Here is a 25431-nt window from a genome sequence, read left to right on the forward strand (position 1 = left end):
ATGGCCGAAGGTTATACCCTTGCCTTTATTTCTGTTTTTCTTTTGTCGCACTTTTTCTCAGATCCGATGGCGTAGAAGGGGGCTTTTTTTCGCTGCTATTGTTATAGTCATTGCATGTGATGGGCCGCCCACGCCGATTTCCCTATGAAAAGATGTCTTCTGGTATTGTTTAGGACGTCTGTGCCTGAGATTACAGTCGGGTTTAGTTTTGGGGGTACGACTTCGCACACCTGCCCGCGGACTACCATAAGAAGCTGTGAACCCCAATGCGAGAGCTTTACTAGGTCCCCAAGTCTTCTCCATTGAACCCCGTAGATTGCATATAAGTCATAGCGAGACAGTGCGCCATGCATGCTGCAACTAACCAGCACTTAGATATAGAGCTGGAGTTTTGGTTCTGGGCATGTTTCATGGCTCAGCCCATGTATGTAGACATGTATAAAGGGTACGACAGAGAGAGCTTTTCTGTCAGTAGGGGCTAAGATGAACAAGCATGGAAAAGAAGGGGGACTTCTCCTGGTAATTCTGGCTGTCTCTTCACACATACAACCCAGACCCAGTAGCCTACCCCTTATCTTCATACAGTGTTATCGTGGCTAAGACGGTTATTGTTTGAACCATGTAAACACAAACGGTTGTATTCTCACAGAAGTTTTTTTCCTCTTTACGATGCAGGAGGGGTGGGAAAAGGTGGCGCCGGAGACCCCGCCAAGTCGCCCGGACAGGACGACCGGAGCTCGTCGCATATCTTAGCTGGTTCTGGCTACTGTAAATGGTTCAACGTACGGATGGGTTTTGGATTTATATCAATGACCAGCAGCGAGGGAAGCCCCGTGGATCCACCTCAGGACGTATTCGTTCACCAAGTAAGACCCCTTCACGCGACTTAACAGCCAGAGTGATGATGTGTATCCGATCTTTTCTGTTCCGTTGATTTAGTTCGTTCGTGCAGTCTACTTATGCACAGTTTAATTTATATATGTTGATCTTGTATCTTGTTTGCCAGGAGCTAATTTGCCTCATTTATGTCCTTGAAATGTTATAGGAAGATTTACAAAGCTACCCAAACCAAAAAAAAAAAAAAAATTGAAAATTTTGTCCCCTGTCACTTTAAGAGTAACTGTGGCTGAGGAGATGTGTAGGGTTATGCATTAATGTACACATGGAATCACGGGTGTATCTCAGGGGACCATAAATCGTTATGAACTGATCTAATATTGGTCACTTAGCACATTTTTAACTTCATTAAGTTTTCACATATAACATTTATGTGAAAACACGCTTGGTCCTCATGAAGCGATACAACTCCGAGGTTGTTCGAGGGTTATGGAGAACGGTTACGCAGAACACTGTTGGTAGTCACTCTGTTGCCTCATGGGCTGGAGAACATGGTTGTATGGCTAGTGAACATGTCGGAAAGTGTATCGCGGAAAATGCTCCTTCACTACCGAGTTAGACTCGCTGTGCTCGTATAAACAGGGCAAGAGAAGTAGAAGTTTCAGCGCATATTTGTTTTTTTCTCTGTTTGTGAGATTTGGTGTTGACTGTTTGTGTCAGACACCGTCACGTTAACGCTTGTTTACTGAACAGACGGTGACATGAGAATTGGTTGATTTCCCCAAAATATTGCTCGTCGTCACTGTTGTTTTACTCATAGGCTATCAGGAACATCGGAAAACATGGCTTACGTACCTGTTAACATGTGGTCTGTTTGTGGTCCCAGTTTGGGGTATTTTTCGTTTATTTTCGCATATTAAATTTGATCTTTCAACCCTCTACGTGTTTTCAGTAAGAACGGACCTAGTAATCATGTTTTGAAGAGTTAATACAAGGAGCGCCAGAGGACAGAGAACATTTTTAAGTCCTTTCGACGAAAGCATCTCGGGTTATTTGGCTGTTTATTTGTTTCCTCTTAAGGGGTTGTTTTTGACTTCACTGCATTACGGTGAAAGGAGAATTCACCCGGGATCCTACTGCAAACGTTCTCTTGCCGTCTGCCCTCCCTCAGGGTAAATAAACAAGCTATTTACATTGATGAAATGTGTAAAACTGTCACAAACAAATAGGGCCATAGGTGATTTGAATACAGTTGTATTGAATACGGTTGTTGAACACAATACTTTTCGGATTCGTTTTATTTATTCCAAAGGCATACTGCATGTAGATGACGACAGAGTTTTGGCTTCTGTAAGCGGAGCATTAATTTATGATAATCAAAACAGCTATGCCTGTACTTGAGCCTAATGTTAATGTAGTACTTTGCAATATTCTAAGTGAACTTTTTTTTTTAGTTTTACATTTATTTCACTTACACAGTTTTTGTGTTGTCTTTTGTAGCCTATAGAACAGGTCGACTGTGTGTTTGTTGGTTAAAGGTATCTGTTAATAATAACGATAATTGCCCTGACTAAAACGTAAAAAGGCACATCATAAGGTTTAACGGGACTCTACCGTGTCATTATCTTTTTAAACAGAATACGAGCTTGTTATAACTTAGACAAGGGTCCTCTGACTCAGTTTATGATTGAATGATTTTGTATGACGTATGGTCATAGATGACCTTGGGTTGATTTCAGTTTAGTGGCAAGGTTTTCCTCAGTGATGAGGTGAATTGAAGTTAATTTTTGTGTGTGTGTGTTTATGTATGAGTTTGTGTGAGTATAGTTTATTTTTGAGTTCGTGTGAGTATAGGTTATTTTTGTAATTCTGTCATGTAATTGAAATATAGTAACTATAGTATCTTTGGACACTGTTTTAACCCAACTCTAAGCCTTTCAACCCAGCTCAGGTACTGGCATGTACATATACTTTTAGGGGCCTTAAAATCCTAAATTCATTCATTCATTCATCGTTTGTTTGTTTGTTGGTTTCTTTCTTTCTTTCTTTCTTTCTTTCTTTCTTTCTTTCTTTCTTTCTTTCTTTCTTTCAGTTTCTGGAAATTCACTTTTGTCACAGCTCTCAGTGTAACAGTGTTTGTACAGTTCACACTCATACTTCCATTCATTTTACCTGCTCAGTCTGCTGTGAGATCTTCTAAACCATTGTCTGTGTCCCAGATTCATTTAATCACTCGTATGAGACATAAAATACCCTGTAGATTCTTAGTGTTGGACCAGAGAACTGTGGAGAACATTAGTGACTTTTTATAAGGTTATGAAACACACAAAACACACACACACACACACACACACACACACACACACACACACACACACACACAGAGAGTTACTGTTAGTGCGGGGTGAGTTGGTCTGATTCTGTGTAGTAGAGATTGCTCCTTTGCAGTAGTGTTGTTTTCCTCTGATAATCATTAAGCAGGTTACAGACCATCTGTGTCTGGGTGACACGTTACATTTTTGGCGTTTCTGTATATGTGTGTGTGTGAGAGAGAGAGACACACACATTAAGGGTACCTTCACTCTATATATGCTAGCTTTATTTAGCTATACTGAGGAGGAGAGTGTGTGTTTTGGGGGAGGGAGCAGAGTGAGCAAGCAAGAGGGAGAGAGAGAGAGAGAGAGAGAGAGAGACAGGGACAGAGAGAGACAAAGAGAAAGAGACAGAGAGAGAAGGAAAGAGAGGGAATGAGACAGAAAGAGAGAGAGAGATGATGTTTCGAACAAACAAACAAAAAGAATATTTTCTTCCTATGTCATATTTCAGACCATTCTACTCATCACAGTAGAGCTTGAGAGACAGAGAGAGACAGAGAGAGAGACAGAGAGAGAGACAGAGAGAGAGACAGAGAGAGAGGAAGAGAGAGATAAAGAGCTCTTACAGGGCCTCTCTAACCCAGAGAGCTACTCAGGAATCAGAAAGCTGCCTGTCTGATCACTTCCTGAAGCCTGAGTGCATGTGTGTATGTGTGTGTGTGTGTGTGTGTGTGTGTGTGTGTATCCTTTATTATAGCCTTATTCCACAGTTCTGCTCTGTGTGCTATAATAGAAACACTCTCTGATACTGTTCAATGGTTAACGATCTGTTATTGATCATCTGGAAAGCTGGTAGCGTCTGGCAGGTCCAGCGCTGTGTGTTACGGGATAGAGACCCCCCACAATGTATATGAATGATCCCAATAAACATATCCATCTCTAAAGAGAGACACACAGACACAGACAGAGAGAGAGAGAGATAGCTGTAGATTGGCTGATTTGGAGTGGTAGGTATGCAGTCGGAGGCTAAGGAAGAGAAGTATAAGAGGGAGAGTGAGTGAGTGAGTGAGTAAGTGTGCGTGGGTGTGCATGTGGGTGTGCATGTGTGTGTAAGTGTGTGTGTGTGCGTTGTGTGGGGGCTGGGATTGCTCCCTTCCCAAGGCATTCTTTAGAAGGAATTTCTTTAAAGACAAAAAAGGAAGAGAAGGGGTGGGGCTTGAGAAGGGGGCGTCTCCACTTTTTCTGGTAATCAACTCAAAAGGTCCAACTGAGTGCCACTGGGTCTGATTTTTACGAGTTTATGTGTTAGTGTGTGTGTATGAATGTGTGTGAGTATGAGTGTAGGTGAGTATGAGTGTATGTGTATGAATGTGTGTGTGAGTGATGTCACTGTTTGTAATAAAATCTGGGTGTAAAACAGTGGAGCAGGTGGAGGGCATGCCAGGCAGTGTGGCCTTTCTGGACCAGTGTAGCTCAGAGATGCCTCCACATCCTGGGTGTTTCTGTCGAGATTGTTTCTCTAGAACGCTTCAAAGGCACACTTTTGTCTCTGAACATCTCTGTCGAATGCCTCTTTATGTGCAAGAATGCTGACATTTCCCAAGATGAAAACCTGTTTAAACTGTTTTGGCTTTAGTCCAGCCCCCTAACCATGGTGCAGTTTCCAGTCTTTATTTCTGTCTCTGAATTTCATTTCTCCATCAGTTACTGCTGTAATTCCTTTCAAATGATGAACGGGAATGCATTATTTACTTAATTTACATAAATAACTTGCTACATCCAGATTACCCACAGTACATTCGTGCACACACGCGCCACACACACACACACACTGCTGTTGAGTTCACTGCATTGCATTGCACTGTTTTGACTTTCAGGCACTGTATTGAGATTTATACAAATGTGTGTGTGTGAGTGTGTCTGTATGTTCGTCTGCTGCCAGGAGATGTAGTAACCTCAGTGTGGAACCTAGAGAGACAGTAGAACTGAATTCCTAAAATTATATTCTTACAGTGAAAAGGACCAGGTTTGATTGAGATTAATTGACTGGCTCAAGGTATTTTCTTATTGGTTTTAATAGGCTTCATCACAGTTTAATTCATATTTATTAAGATAAAAAAAAATTGTAACATTGTAGTGAATCTGAAAATTATATCACAACTTAAATAAATTAATATTTATTATTTAAATAGTGAAAATTATATCACAACTTAAATAAATTAATATTTATTATTTAAATAGTGAAAATTATATCACAACTTCAATATTAAGATAAAAAATAAAAAAGGGTAAATCGCAGTATATCTGAAAATTATATCACACTAATTAATATGTATGCTTAATATGTATGCTGAGCTTTACACATTGCATTTCAGTCCTCTAACCTAGTATTTGTCTGTGTATAAAACAGGTATGAGTTCGGGTGGATGTATATACATTTGTGTGTCGTGTGTGTGTTTGTGTAAGACACATGAGAGTGTGTGTTTGTCTTTATTTAATAGGTTTGTGTGTGTGTGTGTGTGTGTGTGTGTGTGTGTGTGTATAAAGTACATATGTGTGTGTGTTTTGTGTTTGTATTGTACGTTTGTGTGTGTGTGTGTAAGTGTGTGTACATATATAGTGCATTTGTGTGGCTGTCTGTGTGTATATATTAGATGTATATGGTGAGTTTGTGTGTGTGTAAGTTGTGTGTGATTTTGGTGTGTATATATGTGTGTACAGATGTTGTACTGGTCGGGGACATGGTGAGATTAGCCTTGTGTCTGTGTCAGCATTTGGCATCCAGCTCTGGCCCTGTGCTCCCAGCAGATAGTCAGTATCTGAACCTCCCCGCTGGAAAAACCACAGAAAAGAAAAACAGTCGTTTTCTTCCCCTTTACTACAGGGGAGAAAAAAAAAACAGCCCTGGGTCATGTGACTTCCTCCAACATTTCGACCATATATGGTCAAATTGGGGGTGTGTCTGTGACGTGGGTGTGTAAAGATAGTAACATAAACCTGATCTCTGCTGAGGGTCTCATGTGAACAATGTGGACCCCACCAAATGTGTACGCGCCAAACAAACACGGTTTTATGGCCCAATGTAAGCTCATTCAATCAATTCAAGCACTCCACAGTGATGTAAAATCATAAAAACGACTCAAACACATGTCTGTGGTGTAACGTCACAAAAATAGCTCAAATACTCGCCGGTGGTGTAAAATCACAAAAACAGACTTTCTGATGAACTGGGTGAATATATCTGTCGAGTTCATGTCTCCAAAATGTGTTAAGTTTGTGAGTGAAGCGCTGAAATAATTTATATGTTGTAAAACGGAGAAATAGTGAACTAAAAACTGCTTAAATATATATTGACAAAGTTCATCATTTCTTTTTTTCTTTTTACATGAACTTCTGAAAAAATCTATGCAGTATATTTTGAGAGAATAACTGAGAATTTGACAGGACTTTTGGGCAAAAAAGAATGTAAAACTTGTTTAATTGATGTACAGGTTTACAAGGCTGTTATGGAAGCTGTTTGGGAAGAATATCACATGTTTTACCATGTGCTGCATGGATAGAGTATTCTCAGTAACCATTTTTATATTTCATCCATGCCTATATGCTAACCCCCCCCCCCCCCCCCCCCAAAACTTCAGTGAAATTTAAGTCATTTTAACTGTCACATTTCAGTGTTTTGCTTCAGAGTGTACTGAATATTATCCCAAAAGTATCTGATTTAAAAAACCCTGCCGAAACAAAAACAGCGATGTAAGAAACTGGAAAGATTGTTGGAGTCATACTGTATGTCTCAGAGGAATTCAGCAAACCAGAAAAACAAATTCAGTGTAAGCAGAAAAAATGCTACTATTGTTAATATAGGCGTCTTGAAAAAGAGAACATTTGCATTTTGTTATATTTGCCTTTCTGTGCATTCTTGTGCATGTTCCTGCTAACCGCATATGCCCCCTGATGTAATTAATAAATAAATATATATATATATGATCAGCACTGAAAAATTAAAATGAATACACTGAAAATCAGAAGAACAAATCTGAAAATTTATTTTTCCTTTTTTCCCGTTATTTTTTTAGAACTAAACACAATATAATAATAATAGTAATAATAATAATAATAATAATAATAATAATATTTATTTAGAGCCCAATATCACTATTTATAGTCTCAAAGGGCTTTACATGTCTATAACAAAGTCAAATCAAAATTATATCATGCATAAGTTCGAGAAAATAGATAAGTCTTTAGTTTTGTTTTAAAGGTATTGAGAGAGTTTGCTTCTCTAACTTCTTTAGGTAAACCATTCCAAAGGAAGGGAGGGCGGTAGGAAAATCAGAGATGATTAAATATTAAATATCTGTGCCTTAATTTTTCCTGTCACACTGACAATAAACCAAATTACATAAAGCTAATTTAAAGCTGAAGGAAGAACTGACTAATGTATTTTTGACTCTCCTTTCATCGACCACGTTGTGACTTTTGTGCAGGAAATGTTTTTGATAATGAATTGTAGACTTCCCTATGTAAAGTCTGACAGTAAAGGGAGTAAGGAGAACTTTATAAGTCCCAGTGTGTTTTTCTATAGCGGTTGAGCAGTTTTCTGCTCTGTCTTAGTGTGGGTGCTGAGGACCCTAGTCACTCACCTCTGTGTGGACCTCATTTGCCACTGGTATTAATGGTGTGTGGGGAGCGATAGAGTGTGTGTCGGCAGATCAAATATAGTTTGTGTGTGTGTGCGTGTGTGAATGTCTGTAATAATCAGCAGAAGGGGGCATGTTGTTAATTTGGAGCAGGGGAAATGGCAGTGGTGTGTATGTGTGTGTGTGTGTGTGTGTGTGTGTGTGCACGTGCGTACGTGCGTTTGTGTGCGGGAAACAGGTCAAAGGTTAAAAGAAATGATGAAAACGTGTGGAGGAGGGGCATGAGTGTCACAGCAGTGAAACTGGCTTTGTTGGTGGTTTCTCTCTCTCTCTCTCTCTCTCTCTTTCTCTCTCTCTCTCTCTCTCTCTCTCTCTCTCTCTCTCTCTCTCTCTCTCTCTCTCTCTCTCAGCATGGTTTATGTACATCCTGTTGGGTCTTGTCCGTCTGTCGATCGTGTGCAGCTTTGTCCATTTAGCACTTCCTGTGTGTGAAAGCTCTTTTATAGAGGCACACATGCTGTCCCTCTGATCTGCCCCGCCCTGAGACTCAGAGGGGAATAGGGATGGACTCATTAAAATTTTCGCTTTCAGACAGTAACCACACACACACACATACGCACGTACCCGCATGCACGCACATGTACATACGCAATGACATACAGGTAAGGGACCTCTGTCGCACGCATGCTAAGAGCAATGTGAAGTTACACTGGCACTGTTTTCGGTGATCTTTGTGAGTGTGTGTGTGTGTACGTGCGTGTGTGTGCATGAGAGACAGTGTGTCTTTGTGCATATTCACAAGGATTTGAAGGATCTTTTTGGTTCAGATTCCAGATCCTTCTGTGTGGATTCCCTTCCAGTGAAACCTTTAGTTCCTCTATATCAAGAGAGACTCCCAACGGACTTCTCTCTCTCTCTCTCTCTCTCTCTCTCTCTCTCTCGTGAGCGCTGTGGTGCATTATTGCCATCGTTCTACCTCTGACTGTAAAAATAGTTCTGATCATGGCTATACTATAAATAGATAATTGCATTGGTTGCTAGATGAATATAGAAGTGAAATATTTTCACTTTGTATTTCTCCTCTCCCCCTCTACTGTTCATGACCTGCACTGACCCATGTCCAGGCAGGATTCAGGCTTCTGATACACTCACACACACACACACACACACACACATTTTTTTCAGTCCAGAGAGGAGAGGAAATCGCAATCTGCTGGTTGGCCAGTAGGAATGCAAGTCATTGGCTTTGCATGAGTGAATCAGGTAGTTTGCAGAGTGTAAATATTTCATTAAAAACGTAGCTGTTTTGCAAGATAGGGACGAACGGTTAGTGAAGTCAAAATCTTTGGAAATCTTCCTTATTTCCTTATGCCTGAAATTGAAAAAAGGTAAAAAGCAGACAGAGTGTGGTGAACATGCAGTGTGTTCTCAGATGTCTCACTCCCAGCAGGTGGGACAGTGTTTAAAGACTGAAGAGTCTGTGACAGGAGAGATGTATAACAGAATCTGTGACAGGAGAGAGATATGTGGGTATGAATTCTGAATTTGGTCTCACTGTGTTCATATTTGTGTTTCCACTGTGTGTACACCAGTCCGGATCCTTGGGTTACTGGTTCCACACAAACATAAACGAACAAAAGAAAACCAAGCCCAATCACTCATTCTTCTGTTTTGTTACCTCATACTGAAAATGTTACGTGATAAAAGCGTTCTGGAGAATGGTGGGTGGGATTTAGTTTAAAGACAATGAGAATTTTTGGAGCGCTTAAAAGAGACATTTTTTTATGGGGAAAAAGTAGTTGTCAGTTTGTAGTAGCTGGGGACCTGCTTAATTTTGTCAGACTGGAACAGCTTTGAGGAACTTTAAAACATTTCGAAATTCTGTTCAAAATGATCATCATTCATTGTTGGATCTCTCTCTCTCTCCTGTGGGACAAACTCTCTGTGTTAGGGAGTTACTGTTGGTTGAATACATTTTGGGATTATTATGGAATATTAGGGTTATTACATATATTTGGAGCATTAATATTAATATTACACATTAGTAAAACTCAGTCACAATCCACTTCATTAATCTGAGACTGACTCGATGTGGCTTTTCTCTTAAATCTGGGTGTTGGTATTTTAAAGTTCAGTTATTTTAACATAGGCTGAAATATATTTATTCATTTAAATGTATTATTCTGTGTTGTGGTAGATCACATTATAACTGATTTAACAGGCACTTCCAAAAGAAAAATAACACTGAAAGTGATTTAGTGCTCACCATCCAATCATGAATGGATTCTAGCATTTTCAATTGTTTAACATCTCTAAATCTGGTTTCACAGGAAGCCAAGAATTAGACTTTGATTTCTTGCCAGACAGTGTCCTTTTGACACCATTTTGGTGTGTGAATTAGTTTAAATTTGATTCATTCAAAAGTGTAACCTAAAATCTATTTAATGAATCATTATTTTTGTGGGTCCTTAAGACAGTGATACTCCATATGACATAGTGATTGACAATGAATGGTATTTTCTTGTCCATATCTGCTGATACTGATATAACTATGGATACTGATTCTGTTTTCCTTTCTGTTTTTTTTTCTTTTCCAATGCTGATTACTGAACTAAACAAGACTAGAAAAGAGAACAGTGGCACTGTTTTTTTTTGTTTGTTTGTTTTTTGCTTTTTTTTAATGGTAGGAACTAGGTTCTAATTTTAAATAATAGACATGGTAGGAACTAGGTTCTAATTTTAAATAATAGACATAGTAGGAACCAGGTTCTAATTTTAAGTAATAGACATGGTTGGACTTATGTTCTAATTTTAAATAATAGACATGGTCAGAACTAGGTTCTAATTTTAAGTAATAGACAGTGGGAAATAGATTCTAATTTTAAGTAATAGATATGGTAGGAACTAGATTCTAATTTTAAATAATAGACATGGAAGGACCTAGGTTCTAATGTTGGATAATAGACATGGTCAGAACTAGGTTCTAATTTTAAGTAATAGACATGATGGGAACTAAGGTCTAATTTTAAATAATAGACATGGAAGGACCTAGGTTCTAATGTTGAATAATAGACATGGTCAGAACTAGGTTCTAATTTTAAATAATAGACATGGTAGGAACTAAGGTCTAATTTTAAATAATAGACATGATGGGAACTAGGTTCTAATTTTAAATAACAGGCATGGTAGGAACTAGATTCTAATTTTAAATAATAGTCATGGTGGGAACTAGGTTCTAATTTTAAATAATAGACATGGTGGGAACTAGATTCTAATTTTAAGTAATAGACATGGTAGGAACCAGGTTCTAATTTTAAGTAACAGGCATAGTAGGAACTAGGTTCTAATTTTAAATAATAGACATGGTCAGAGCTAGGTTCTAATTTTAAGCGACAGACATGGTAGGAACTTGGTTCTAATTGCTCCAAAGTTCTAAGAGTGACTAAACTCCCTCCTAGTTCTACACTTGGATGAAAACTATTTATTAGCATTCGTACAATTAAAAAATATATGTATCAAACTTAAACGATATTTAGGACAGCTCTGCTCTTGTAAATTTGTCACAGTGACAATGAGAACTTGGCATTTGATGGCTGCACTCGCAGTGAAAGTGCCTCTTTTGTACTTAATTACTGTATGGGTATAGCATTGACAGAGAAAGCAGTTTGCTACAGACTTGGAGAGAACAACACTTTAGCTAGATCTATAAATTCAAGACTCTGTTGAGCTGAAATTCCCTGTTGTATGTCTCTTCTCACAGATGACTGAAAAGAGAACTAATTTGATTTATTTGTTCATTTGTTTAATTTTGAATATTTATCAGATTTCCCCGCACAGTGGGGAACAAACAAACAAACAAAAAATAAACAAACAAAAAACTCTAGAAAGACACTACTGTGAAAGACCTACCTCCAATCAGTCCAATGAACTGTCCAAAACCCCAAATATAATCAGTTATTCCGTCAGTACAATGAACTGTCCAAAACCCCGAATATAATCAAATATTCAGTTTAGCTCTGATCCAGCATGAGGAGCTGCAGGAAGAGAGTTATTTTGTTTTGCAGTTGGAAGTAATTTTGTTTGTTTGATTTTTTTTTTTTTTGTAGGTTATGCCTATGATGTTTTGAGTTTGTTAAACTTTGTTTAGATAAATAGATCTAATATGTGTAATGCTTTATTATGAGAAAATATGTTGTTATTTCAGTTTACAAAAATTACATTTCAAATGAATTATAACAAGGAAAGATGTGGTGCTGTGTTTCCCACATTTCCCCTGAAATCCAAAAACAACAGAAATCCAAATAAAATGATTTTTTAAATCTAAAGTTTCTTTACAAACGTGCCTCTTTCTGAGAGGTTGTCTAGAGAGTGAGCAGCGTGTGATTTAGCTTAGAAATGAACAGTCCATAAGAGGATATTTACCAGCATGTAACAGGTTGCTAATGTTAGTCAGTGTTAGTAGTGCAGGTGAATTTGTCCAGTAGACGTATGTTTAAAAAGCAGGATAGAAGCAGTTTCCATTCCATAGTTACGTCATATTTCAGTGAAGTTTTCAAAACCAATTCAAGCATAGAAGTCAGTTGAATTAATAGTAGAAATCACCTGGGTTTAACAATGCTCCAACTCAATAAGTAGATGTGACTTCATTGAAATAAGCTGGATGAACAAAAGCCTAAAAATGAAAAGAAAGGTGCTTTATTAGCTTCCCAGTAAAGGTTATCAAAATGAACATTAATCCATCTCAGACGATTTGCACAATTACGTATATATTTAGGTTTAAGTTTGTTTTTACAACCCAAGCACATCAAGTTCATAAAAAAAAAAAACAAATGAAAAAATGCCGTCACAATTTTTAAACCCCTGTCCCAAACTGAATTTGGCGAATCCAAAACATGATTTTTTTTTTTTTAACATGTTACCGTGACCCGGTTGTGGAGATGACTGAAGACCAATCAATACACACAACACACAGAATCTTTAAAAGCATTTTTTCTCACATTATTTTTTTGCTGTTTGGTTTATGCAAACAGCAACATTTTGAAATGTCTTTCTCAGAATTGATGTATGGAAATTTTTAAAGCGGAAATTGTTGTGCACACGGGTTGGAGTATCTGTGGAATATCTGTCGCATTTTAATACCTGTCTAATGTGCATCATGTAGTTTTACGTAATTATCAGTCAACAGTGATATGATTGGGTATTAGGGATGGTGTTAAACAATGTACTGTCATTCTACGACCTGATTCTACTGTAACATTACACTGTGTGTTTCCTCTAAAAATGAATCTACAGAACTGGCTTGCGGTGTACAAACACACGCTTTATTGATGTAGTTTTAATTTGAATGTACTTATTTTTGACAGATTTGTTAATTTGTTAATGATTTGTTAGCCAATTAAAAATGTTTTCGTTAATAAAGAATTATGCAAAAGATAGTCACTCTGATCTGAACGAGAAGTTAAAAATATTTATGTGTTTTCTTACAATGATAAGTCCTGACCTATCACATAAAATGCAGAGACTGTAAGAATATTTTTAAAATGTCTTTTGCATTTTCATGCAGCTAAATTTAAAGACATGTCACTGATCTTATGGACTTTGTTCTCTCTGCCTTCTCTGTTGTTACTCTTAAATGGAAACCTCTCCACTTCTCTCTCTCTCTCTCTCTCTCTCTCTCTCTCTCTCTCTCTCTCTCTCTCTCACACACACACTCTCTCTCTCTCTCTCTCTCTCTCTCTCTCTCTCTCACCATTCCTTCTCTCTCTCACCATTCCTTCTCTCTTTTTCCCCTTTTTCGGTTATGTTTTTGTCTGTGTCAGAGTATGTGCGTGTGTGTGTGTGTGTGTGTGGTGTATGTTTACTGGGCTTAGCCACATTCATAAAAGTCTGTCTCAGTGGTATTACAGTCACTTTTCTCTACGCCATTAATCTCCCTCTGTCTCTGTCCTTCCTTCTGCGTCTCTCTCCCTCTGTCCTTGTCTCTACGTCTCTCTCTCTCTCTCTCTCTCTCTCTCTCTCTCTCTCTCTCTGTCCTTCTCTCTACGCCTCTGTCTCTGTCTTTTTCTCGTCTTCTCTCTTTCTTTCTGTCCGTGCCTGTCTTTCTATGTTTGTCTCTCTCTGGAATGGGCTGTGTTCAGATCAATAACACAGTTGAGAAAGATAAGACTGCAGAGTTTCCTTTGCCACAGGAAGTGGCATATGTTGAATAGGACACGCAGGAAGCGCTGGTTGCACACCTCTGAAAGCGTTGGTCTGAAATGGTTGCACATCTCTGAAAGCATTTGTCTGAAATGTTCACCCTTAAGTCTTTAACTGAGACATAACAGTTGGTTTTTAAAGCGAGGATCCAGGGAGTGGAGAAACCATCAATGATTCTAAATACAGAGATCTTTTAGATCCAAACTCTCCAGCATTGATTTTACCAATAGACTCTGTGCAATACCTTCAGCGGTGATTTAAAAAAAAAAAAAAAATACAATATTGGGATGAAAAATACAAAACCAGTCATGCCATACAACCAGATACTAGACATACCATACATACATGATTTTTACTGCTCACTATACAATCAAATACCATGTCATTTTCACCACTCTGGTCATATCTCTGTAAATGAATATCAGTGATTCTGCATGGCTTAGGGGAGAAAGAAGTGTTTGTGATATGGCTCCAGAATCTTCTGTTCATTAAAGAAAGCAAACAATGTCTCATCATTTCTCACAGAGTCAGAAAATCATGCCAGACAATGTCTCATCATTTCTCACAGAATCAGAAAATCATGCTAGAGAATGTCTCATCATTTCTCATAGAATCAGAAAACCCTGCCAGACAATGTCTCATAATTTCTCACAGAATCAGAAAACCCTGCCAGACAATGTCTCATCATTTCTCACAGAATCAGAAAACCCTGCCAGACAATGTCTCATTATTTCTCACAGAATCAGAAAACCCTGCCAGACAGTTGCTCCCCAGTAAGAGGAAATGATTTAGTGATGAAGAGAAACAGAAAGCAGTGGGTTGTGGACTTGACAGCTCATTTTGTCCTTTACATAAGACAGTTGACCTCTGACCTGTGACACAGAAAGAGACTCTGGATGAGAGTGTCGACTAAAATGAATGGTTGTGAACTATTTCTGCTATCAGCTATGTGTGTGCCTGTCTGAGGGCTTGTTTCTGATGCCACATTGTCTGTCTGTCTCTCTCTCTCTCTCTCTCTGCGTGTGTCTCTGTGTGTCTGTGTGTATGTGTGTGTCTGTCCTGACAGAGCAAGCTGGTAATGGAGGGCTTTCGCAGTCTTCGGGAAGGGGAGCTGCTGGAGTTCACCTATAAAAGGTCGTGTAAGGGCCTGGAGTCTCTGAGGGTCACGGGCCCAGGGGGCGGGCCCTGCTCCGGGAGCGAGAGACGGCCCAAAGGAAAGGCCCCGCCCATCAAACGCAAACCAAAGGGAGACCGGTGAGTGCCGCTAAGCAGGCTGGAAAAGCAGCTGTCAGGCCTGTTACTACCTGAGCAGTGCTATAACATAATGTGTTACTACATAAGCAGTGTGTATTAGTATAGTCATACATATTCTTTAGGCATTACCTCTGTTTTTGTTAACCTCAGTGTATGAATATTTAGGGGCTTCTGTTTTTCATTATTTGCCTGGTATTACTAGAGTTAGTTATATAAGATGTGAAATGTCCCTGAAAAGGAGAAACTCACAGTAAATTAAATTCACAGTGAAAACTCATGGACCAACCCATTTAAAAAAAAAAAAATGACGGTTATGGTTTGAGACATTTTTTTTTTGTCAGTTTGTCATTATGAATCAAAAAGGAACAATTTTTTTGTTAATATGGAGAAGTGTTATGGTTCATTCAGAGACTACTGGTCAACATGCTGTGTGTGTGTGTGTGTGTGTGTGTGTGTGTGTATTCTATGGTGTCAGGCATTTCTGTAAGATTTACCAGTCTTTTTTAAAACAGACTTTAATTGAGACAGTCTTTGTCTACCAGTGCAGTATGAGACTGTGTGAGTTAGTTGTGTTTCAGGGTCCAGTATTTCACTGTTGTCTTTTTTTCTTTTAGTATAAGAGTGGTCTGCTTAAATAAAACAACAGTGAAATATGACTTCTTCATCTTCTAAACAAATAAAGAAATAATACACAAAAATAATAAAATAACAGCTTAAAGTTAACTTTAATATAAGATTGTATGACTTTTCAGTTCAACTGAAATCTTCTGTTTTGAATAATTTTTTTTTATCTTTTCAGATTTTTTCATGATTTAAATTATTTGTTTATCTGTATTTCCTAAGCAAATTCCGCATATTGCTATAAAATCTATACTTAAAGATTTTAGATTTTCCTCCTTTTAAAGCAATTTATTTACATGCAAGGAACAACTTTTTCTTAAAGAAAATCTGTTCAATATAGAACCTAGAGGAAAATCTAGAAGATTTTTTTTTTCGTTCATTAAAGCTTCAACTTAAATTCATCATTCATAACCGCATCAATTGAAATCTGCATTTTTCATTTTATCTATTGTTGGCTTGATGTTTTGACATATTGTGGCAGGTTTTTTAACAAACATTTTAAAATATTTAAATTGGTAAAGACTTGTATGTATATTAGTTATATATAAGTTACATATTTGTAGAGCAGTAATTCTGAATACTGTAGTGTGTAAAGCCTTGAAGTGACCTGGTTATTACAGATATCACATGTCTGTATTTATGAAACACAGTCAGCTCTAACCACTCCTGGTCATACTGGTTATTACAGATGAAACATGTCTGTCTCTCTAACCACTCCTGGTCATACTGGTTATTACAGATGAAACATGTCTGTCTCTCTAACCACTCCTGGTCATACTGGTTATTACAGATGAAACATGTCTGTTTCTCTAACCACTCCTGGTCATACTGGTTATTACAGATGAAACACGTCTGTTTCTCTAACCACTCCTGGTCATATTGTTTAACATGCCTGTGTGGATGGAACACACTCACCTCTAACTACTCCTCTCTGATCAGTGTGAAATTATTCCCTGATTGCCCCTGATCACTTCCACAGACCTCTCCCTCTCTCTCTCTCTCTGTGTGTGTGTGTGTGTGCGTGTGTGTGAGTATGTGTGATCTGATTGGGCCAGCAGGCTTTGCATAGGCAGGCATTGATTTAGCTAGTCCCTCCCTCCCTGCCTGTTTCCATGGTAATGTGACAGAATGATGATGTGTTGAATAAAGCTTTCTGCTTGGTGCATATGCTCTATTTTAAGCCAATGTGTGTGCGTGTGTGTGTGTGTGTGTGTGTGTGTGTGCTGCTGGTAGACTGCTCTATGGGATTATAGGCTCTGTAGAATGGTTCTAACCTCCAAATATGAAATATTATATGTTCCTTAATACTGACTGAAATATATAGTTTCACTGCATTTTTATCTGTATGTTTTCATCTCGGTAACGATTGTCTCGAAATTCTAGGCATACAGAAAACAACTTCAGATTTTTTATAATTTTACAAATAAATATTCTTTTTAGATAAGAAAGAAAAAGAAAGAAAATTTCTGAAATTGTTCAGTCTGAATGATCTAAATTATGTGCAGTTTGTTTTTGTTTAGTCATTTTAATTTAAATTTTGTGGTTTGGGCCAATGTTATTTGAATCTTTTGATAGAAGATTTGCGTTGAATTAAGTGACTAGTGTAGACAAAGTCTGAAATAGACATGACAGTATTGTGTTCAGTGTTGTTTTTCACAATTTACACATTAATGAGAGCATCAAACCTGTGTCAAATGTAAGTGAAAGAAAGAAAAAAGGAAAGAAGGAAAGAAAAGAAAAGAAAAGAAAAGAAAAGAAAATGGACAGCTCAGACTTTCTCTTTATTTGTCGTTTGGAAGGACACGCTCATCCTCACTGTCACAAGGAAAAATAAAAAGAGAGAGAGAAAGAGACTGAGACCTGCTGATCACGGCCGCTCTGTTCTGTTCAGTCTCGTAAGGAATGAGAAATAAACATCACTTAAGAGTCAAGCGCATATCAGATTTGACAGACAGAGAGAAAAGTGCTGCATTACTCAGAGAACCTGCTGAACCAAGTGGCTTTGTCTGTGTATAAAAAAATGACTGTATCATACTGGGAAACTTCAACTCCTCACATTTATCAAAAATTCAAAGTCAGAATGGCTACACTAGCAGCAGTATTCTCTGTTTTAATGGATTTTTTTGGAGACAGTAAAGGCACAATCTAGAGGCTTATGGAATAATGTGCATGATTTTTATGTAGAAAAGAGAGAAGATGAATGTAGTTTGTGTTTCTCACTTTAGCTCGGATTTAACATTGTTCTTCTCTGTTTCCAAATCTGTCAGTCTTGCTCATTCCAGTTTCTTTTTAAACAAACTTTAATTTACTTATTTATGAAACCGATGTGGTTTTAGAGAAAAAAAAAAGTTACGGAATGTGTGTTCAGATTCCACTAGAGTATTCTCCTCATATTGGGAATAATGACATTATCTTAATGAATTACATTAACCTAATAAACTATATTAATCATCTTTATATATTATGGACAGGTATTACAAACATTATGCTTCAAAACATGCTTCAAATGATTTTCTTTTACAAAAGATTTATTTCATTTCTTTTCTCCAAAGACCAGTGACAGTGAACATGCACACATTTATGGTAGTGAGTTATTTATTTATTTTTTTTTCAATTTTTATTTTAGATACTTTATTAATCCCCGTGGGAAATTAGCCATTTAACCCATCCGTGAGTGGTGAACACACACACACACACACACACACACACTAAGAGCAGTGAGCCTTAAGCACACATACACCCGGAGCAGTGGGCATCCCCAGCCGCGGTGCCTGGGGAGCAGTTGGGGGTTAGGTGCTTTGCTCGAGAGCGCCTCAGCCGTACATATTGAGGGAGGACGCTGAAAACTCTGTTCATTCACTCCTCCCGCCCATATTTCTTCCGGCCGGTCCAGTGGATCAAATCGGCGACCTTTCAGTCCCAAGCCTGCTTCTCTAACCTTTAAGCCATGGCTTAATTTCCAAGTGGAAAATATTAATATTAAAATGTTGTCCTGAAATATTACTTACCATGAAAGATTACGTTTGTCTTTCTTAAACAGATCCCACTGCGCAGGTTTCTGTTTATTTTGTAGCTGAGATCATTAGCAGGTTATCATGAGACGTGAGGGATGTGTCCGTGCATAGAGAAGAGAAGGGTCCATATTGACGGCTAAAAATCTGCCTGATTTAAATGTGATTTAAATGAGAACAGACTGTGGAATATTTCAGCTATCCCCATGGCCACATTTCAGCGTTATCCATATTCATGATAAAATGTTGTACATTATGTTTGCATTGCTTCCGTAGATTTTGCTCTGCTAAAGTCCACTGACAGTTAAAAGATGAGAAACCGTAGGTTTGTTTCTGAACATCTCTGGCTGTTGGTTTAATATGTGTTCAGAAGATTTGAAATCACTGGTTTGTCACTAATGTCTGTCAGTGCTGAGTGTAGCAAGTTTTCTCTGAGAATGTGAATTTAAAATATATAAATTATATATATATATATATATATATATATATATATATATATATATATATATATATTTATTTATTTATTTATATATATATATATATATATATATATATATATATATATTAGATTATTCTTTTTTGTGTGTTTGTTTCTTTGTTTCTTTCTCAGCATATCTTACATTCACTCAGTATATCCAACAACTTATATGTTCAAATACAAAAACTTGATGCAGAGAAAGACATTTTCTCTGAGGGAGAATGGGATTGGAAAAGAGGGCTGACAGTGTTGAAATGTATGAGTATCTGGCTGTAGAGAGGCATTGACTGGACTGGTGGACTTTGGAGAGGTGCTGTCTGTGGCTCTGTGTTGAATATGGTTTTTAGACTGGGAGAGAACTAGCTGTGTATCTGCAGGCAAACACGCCTCAAAACTGCAGTTTTCTCGGCATATTTTGCGCATCGGGCTGGTGTTGGACTTTTCAAATTAACTCCCCACTGCCTCCTATGGGTCACACACAGACATTACAATTTGGTCACCTCCTGAGTGAAGGAAAAGACACATCAAACTACGTTCAATCTCTCTCAGTAGTGTCTGTCTCTCTATCAAACTGCATTCCATCTCTCTCAGTAAGATCTGTCTGTCTGTGAAACAGGGATATTTATAATGTTGAGTTGGTGTAAAACATGGTCTAGCATATTATATCAGAAGTCTGTTAGCTTTGAGTCGTAGTTGTGTGTCAGGTGTGGCTAATGCTGTGTGGGTAATGCTATTTTTATTCACTCATTCATTCATTCACTATCTTAGCCGCTTATCCTAATTAGGGTCATGGGGTGGCTGGTGCCTATCCCAGCGTTCACTGGGTGGAAGGTGGCAAAACAGCCTGGACAGGTCGCCAGTCTATCGCAGGTGCTGTTGCTCTATCAGAGAGAATTTTCCCAAAGTCTTAATTTCGCATTAGTTTTATACCACATCATTTTTGACTGTTGATTTTGCTTTATGAAGGAGACTTTAAACATAGAACACAGAAACGTTTATCTGCTTCACATGACAGAGAAACAGAGAATGAGTAATGAGAATTCAGTGAGAGTCATTTTAGCCCAGAATTTTCATATTCAGCAGTTTTAAAACAGGAGTAAATCAGGAGAAAATAGTCCTATACCGGAAGAATCCTTGCCTTGATTCATTTCATATGATGTCACAGTGTCACAGTCAGTCTAGATAACTCTGCAGATGGGAAAAAAAACCAGTCATACACTCTTTGTTCTTTTGAATGTTCTTTGTTCTGTCAGTGAATTCAGGTTTTAGTTTTCTCCTGTGGGGAAATCTGACAGTTTTGATCTGGACATTATCCTCTGTGGTGACTTCCTAACATCCTGAAATTATTCATCATCTGCTTTGTTGGCTGGGGAAAAAAAATCATTTTGCACTTTCATTAAAAAATGCCATGAAGCCCTGTCCTATCCTATCATAGTGACCTGCTCAAAAATGACGGTTAATTCTTTGCTCACCATTAGTGAGAGGAATTGCAGATTCCTATCCGTAATTGTTGGTTAACATGCAGAGGTATGTTTAGATTACATATTTTGCCTCAATTCACCAGATTATCTCAGCAAACTGGCTCACATTGTTACTATGCTGTGTGTGTTTATGGGTGTTTATAGTCATTGCGTGTGTGTGTGTGGGTATGTACAGTGTTTGTGTATTTGTGTGTAAAGTTATTTTGAAAGAATGTAAATGTAAATCTAATGTAAATCTCTGTGATCGCACACACATACTGTGAACAGTGAGCAGTGAATTTGTCCTCTAAAACTCTGTGATCGCACACACACACACACACACACACTGTGAACAGTGAGCAGTGAATTTGTCTCTAACCTTTAGACCACGGCTGCCCGTGTATATGTATCGTGATGTAGTCATTGTGTGATTGTTTCTGTATAGTCATAGTGTGTGTGTGTGTGTGTGTGTGTGTGTGTTCATTGTATCTGTAGTTATTGTGAATGTGTGTATAGTGGTTTTGTGTATGTAGTCATTGTATATGTGTATGTATACAGTTTTTCTGAATATGTGTATGTGTTTGCATATAGTCCTTGTGTGTGTGTGTGTGTGTGTGTGTGTGTGTGTGTGTGTGTGTGTGTGTAATAGTAAAGGTTTTAATGTGGACACACAGCCCTTGTGGGAGTAGGGAACTCTAAATATAGAGTAAGCTAATGTCATCACTCTATACGATCGTTACCATGAGAGGAGATTACCGTGGCAACTGCAAGCTCCATAGTAACCTGTCAGATCTCCATAGTAACCTACAAGGCCTCTGTAAATTGTGGCTGGGCTGACTGTTCTCCTGGGCAGTGAAAGTGAGTTTTAAGCATGTTTGCTCTGTGTCTGTATTCTTTCTGCTACTGTGTTAGATCTGATCTGAACCCCCCCCCCCTCTCTCTCTCTCTTATTACATATTTCTTCTCTCCCCTGGGTTTCTCTGTCTTGCTCTTGTTTGGTGTTTGTGTCATATGTCTGCCCAGCCCTTTTATTTGGCCTGTTTCCTGGCACTTATGATGTGTGGTGAAGCATTTGAATGGAGTCATTAATATGTTAAGAGGATCTGAAGCTTATGCTTTACTGCCACCTTGTGGAGGAATTGTTTTATGCACTACTACGGTCTGTTGTATTTAACAGAAACAGTGGAATTTGCAGTCAATTAGATGGTTAGTTCCTAAATTATTCATACAGTGGTATTTGTTGTTATTTTGGAATTTTAGCTGATTCTGTTAGCATGCACAATGTTAAGGTTTGTTTTGAGTGGGGAGTGTACAGACCTTCTGTTCTGGATAAAAACACCAGACCAGACCCCATGATTTCTCTGTATAAATTGTTCTCAGTGCTCTCTGTCTCTCTGTCTGTCAGGTGTTTTAACTGTGGAGGGCCAGATCATTATGTGTTATCTGTATAAATTGTTCTCAGTGCTTCTGATGTTGTAGTCTTATTTAACTGTCTCTCTGTCTCTCTCTCTGTCAGGTGTTATAACTGTGGAGGGCTTGATCATCATGCTAAAGAGTGTGGCCTGCCCCCTCAGCCAAAGAAATGCCACTGTTGTCAGAGCATCACGCACATGGTGGCTCAGTGCCCCCACAGAGCACTGACTCCCCCCTCCTCTTCTCAGGATCCCCACCCTTTTAGCTACGCCCAGGAGGAGGAAGATAGACCAGGCTCCTCCCCCCGCCAGGAATCCTCCTCTTCTCCGGAGGAGCCCCTGCCGCGTGGCCTCCACTCTCAACGCTGGAGGAAGCCCTGAGATTGACCTTGAGACCTCTGACCCCTGACTGCTGACCTCTAACCTTTCACCTCACTCTGAGAGCCCGGGCCCAGCACGATCTACCTCACACTCTCTGCTGATGCGGCTACGGTGACGGTTGATGGGGGTTACCGACCTGTGCGTGTGTGTGTTTGTGTGTGTGTGTATTGTGATTTTTTTCTAATTGCTGCTGTCAGTGGCGACAGCTGTCGGAGATGACGCATATGAATGTGTGAATATGTTTTGCAGAAGTGGATTATCTCAGTCAGTGCAGCTCTAAAGACTTTGATTTAAAACAAAAAGAAAAAAAAGGAAGTGAATCAGAAGAAAAAGCAGTGCAGTGGGACACTGTGACTCATTCTCAAATCAAATCCTAATATTTCATTATCACCCAGCCTCCACTACACCTCATGCAGATGTGAACTTCAAAAAAAAAAAAAAACAACCCTCATCTAAGTCATGTATGCCATACTTAAGACTCAGACTCATGTAGATGGCAGAACATTCCAGAGTCACATTCCCTGTTTTAAAGCATTCCTCTTCATATCCCTTCAAAACCAACAGACAACAGCCCAGGCAGAAATGAGACGACCATACTTTGACGCAACTGTGTCATTACCTCAAGCCACACCCACTTCTGGTCCCCACTTTTCTCTCACAGTCTAACCCAGTACGGAACTCCTGGCACGCCCACGTGTGGGGGTGTTTCTGTGTGCGAACAGGCTGCAGGAAGGTCGCTACATATCAGGGCTTGATCCCAGTGTAAGACCGCTGATCTACGGTCAGTTTCCTTCGGTCGATATGACTGTATTTATTAGGATTAGAAAAGGAATCGACTGATCCTACATCAGCACTCATACTCTGAGAAATTTGAACTATGTAGCACCGGGTTTTGAGTAGAGGGACCAGTCATTGCTCATATCATAAGGATAAGTAGTAGTCCTAGTCTAAATATCTTTGTATTCTAATCAGACGGGGCTAAAGGTATAGTAACTCGGAAAGGACAAACATATTTATCTGTATTAATGAGATGGTTGTGACTAAATTGAGTAGATTTGATCTGTTGAGTCCACAATATGGAAGTGATAATGTGTGTTGGTAATATGGATCTGTTCAGTTTTGTCTCATATTACATGGATTTAAAGCTTCATACGTATAAACTGAGAATGTGCAGAGAAATCACTCAGCCAGCTTGGCTCTGAGCTTAAGCTTTTTGGAGATTGCGATTAATCCGTGGTTTTTAGAGTGGGGGGAGTAAAGAGGGGGTGGGAGGAGTGTAAGAAATCAATATAGTCAGGGTACATATGAAACAAAGATGGAGCATGCTGTATGGGGTTTGAGAATATTTATCTCAGATCACATCAAAGAGCGTTCATGTCACACACCTCTCCCTACCTCTCATTTGCTGCCTCTTGCTCTCTTCTTATCCCTCCATCATGCCTCCTCTAATTCACTCTTTTACCGTATAGAGCTACATCCTGTGTGAATCAACCCGCAGACCTGGACTTTGACGTCTTTATAGAGCCTGTCTTTCATTCTCCCGTCTGATGACACATTGATTGATAGCTTCCTGCTGTCAGACTACCGCAACACACAGTCCCACAGAAGAAAAGCCAGATCATTACTGGTGTGGTTAGCTCCTAATTAACGCTTACCCCTCTCAAACGACCTTTGCAGTCTTATTGTGTCTTTAAAGACAGAAAGATTGTTTTGAAAATGAAATTGCCTTTACGAATCCTGGTAGCCCAGAGATACGTCTAATCATGAAAAAAAAAAGAAAAAGAAAAGACAAAGCATTTTTGAGATGTCGATGTGTCTGTAAGACGTGCTTTCTTTCAGTCTGCATGCGTACATATCTGTGACACGTTTCTGCCTTTGTCAGGTACTGGGCCTGAAGTCGTCTCTCTCTCTCTCTCTCTCTTTCTCTCTCTCTCTCCCTACCTGTGGCCTTAGTACAGTTTGCTAAGAGTGGCCAAAGTGCCCACGTCAACTTAAGCTTCCTACTGAACCTCCGCCCAGGCGCTTTCCCTGACTTTTACCAAACCTCGTAGGAAAGATATGTAGCACCTCCAAAGATTGATTTCATAGATCTTTATCGCACCGTAACATGGGGTCGTGTCTTGACACTCACTGCTGTGGGTTATGGTGAAGTGAAATGTGTGAGAAATTATTCTTCTGGAGTGCTTTTTTTTGCCTGGGCTGGGTTTAGCTAGCACACCTAAATCTAATCATTTGGTTTAACATAACCAAACTCAAGTTTCTCCTGGAATGTTCTTAAATAAGGGGAAAAAACAAATACCAGAATGTTCTTAAATAAGGGGAAAAAACAAATACTAGAATGTTCTTAAATAAGGGGAAAAAAACAAATACTAGAATGTTCTTAAATATGGGGAAAAAAAACAAATACTAGAATGTTCTTAAATATGGGAAAAAACCAATACAAAGACGGAGAGGGAGTCGGTTCTGAATAAAGTCTTGATACCTTTCCTCTCTTTTCACCACCTCCATAATCCCCTCCTCCATCTGCACTCGTTCACATAGCCTCCTCTTTCAGATGGACAGAGAAAGTGCTGTATAAGATACAACAGAGAGAGAGCGAGAGAGAGAAAGAGAGAGAGAGCTGGTCTTTTACAGTGACTTGAATCCACTCAAGGCTCTTTCTCCAGAGGTCTCAGACGACATGACTCTTCTTGGACAATATTGAATGTGAAAAAAGAAAAAAAAGAAAAAAAAACCAGATGAACTTGTTTTTTTGAACTTAAGGCAGCCCTACGTGACTTTTCCCAACTGGTTGCTTGACAAATGGTTTTTTTGTGTGTGTGTGTGT

At 38.8% G+C, this 25431-nt stretch overlaps 1 protein-coding gene across 1 annotated transcript; it reads left to right on the forward strand.

Moving 5' to 3' along the window:
* On the forward strand, positions 1-22604 carry lin28b (lin-28 homolog B (C. elegans)). The gene is made up of 4 exons (XM_030782949.1): positions 1-10; positions 676-866; positions 15054-15241; positions 22328-22604. The coding sequence occupies exons 1-4, from the start codon at positions 1-3 to the stop codon at positions 22602-22604; spliced, it is 666 nt and encodes a 221-aa protein (XP_030638809.1).
* The last annotated feature ends 2827 nt before the right edge of the window (positions 22605-25431 follow it).

This window comes from Chanos chanos, chromosome 8 (genome assembly GCF_902362185.1).
Source record: "Chanos chanos chromosome 8, fChaCha1.1, whole genome shotgun sequence".
Lineage (NCBI taxonomy): Eukaryota > Metazoa > Chordata > Actinopteri > Gonorynchiformes > Chanidae > Chanos > Chanos chanos.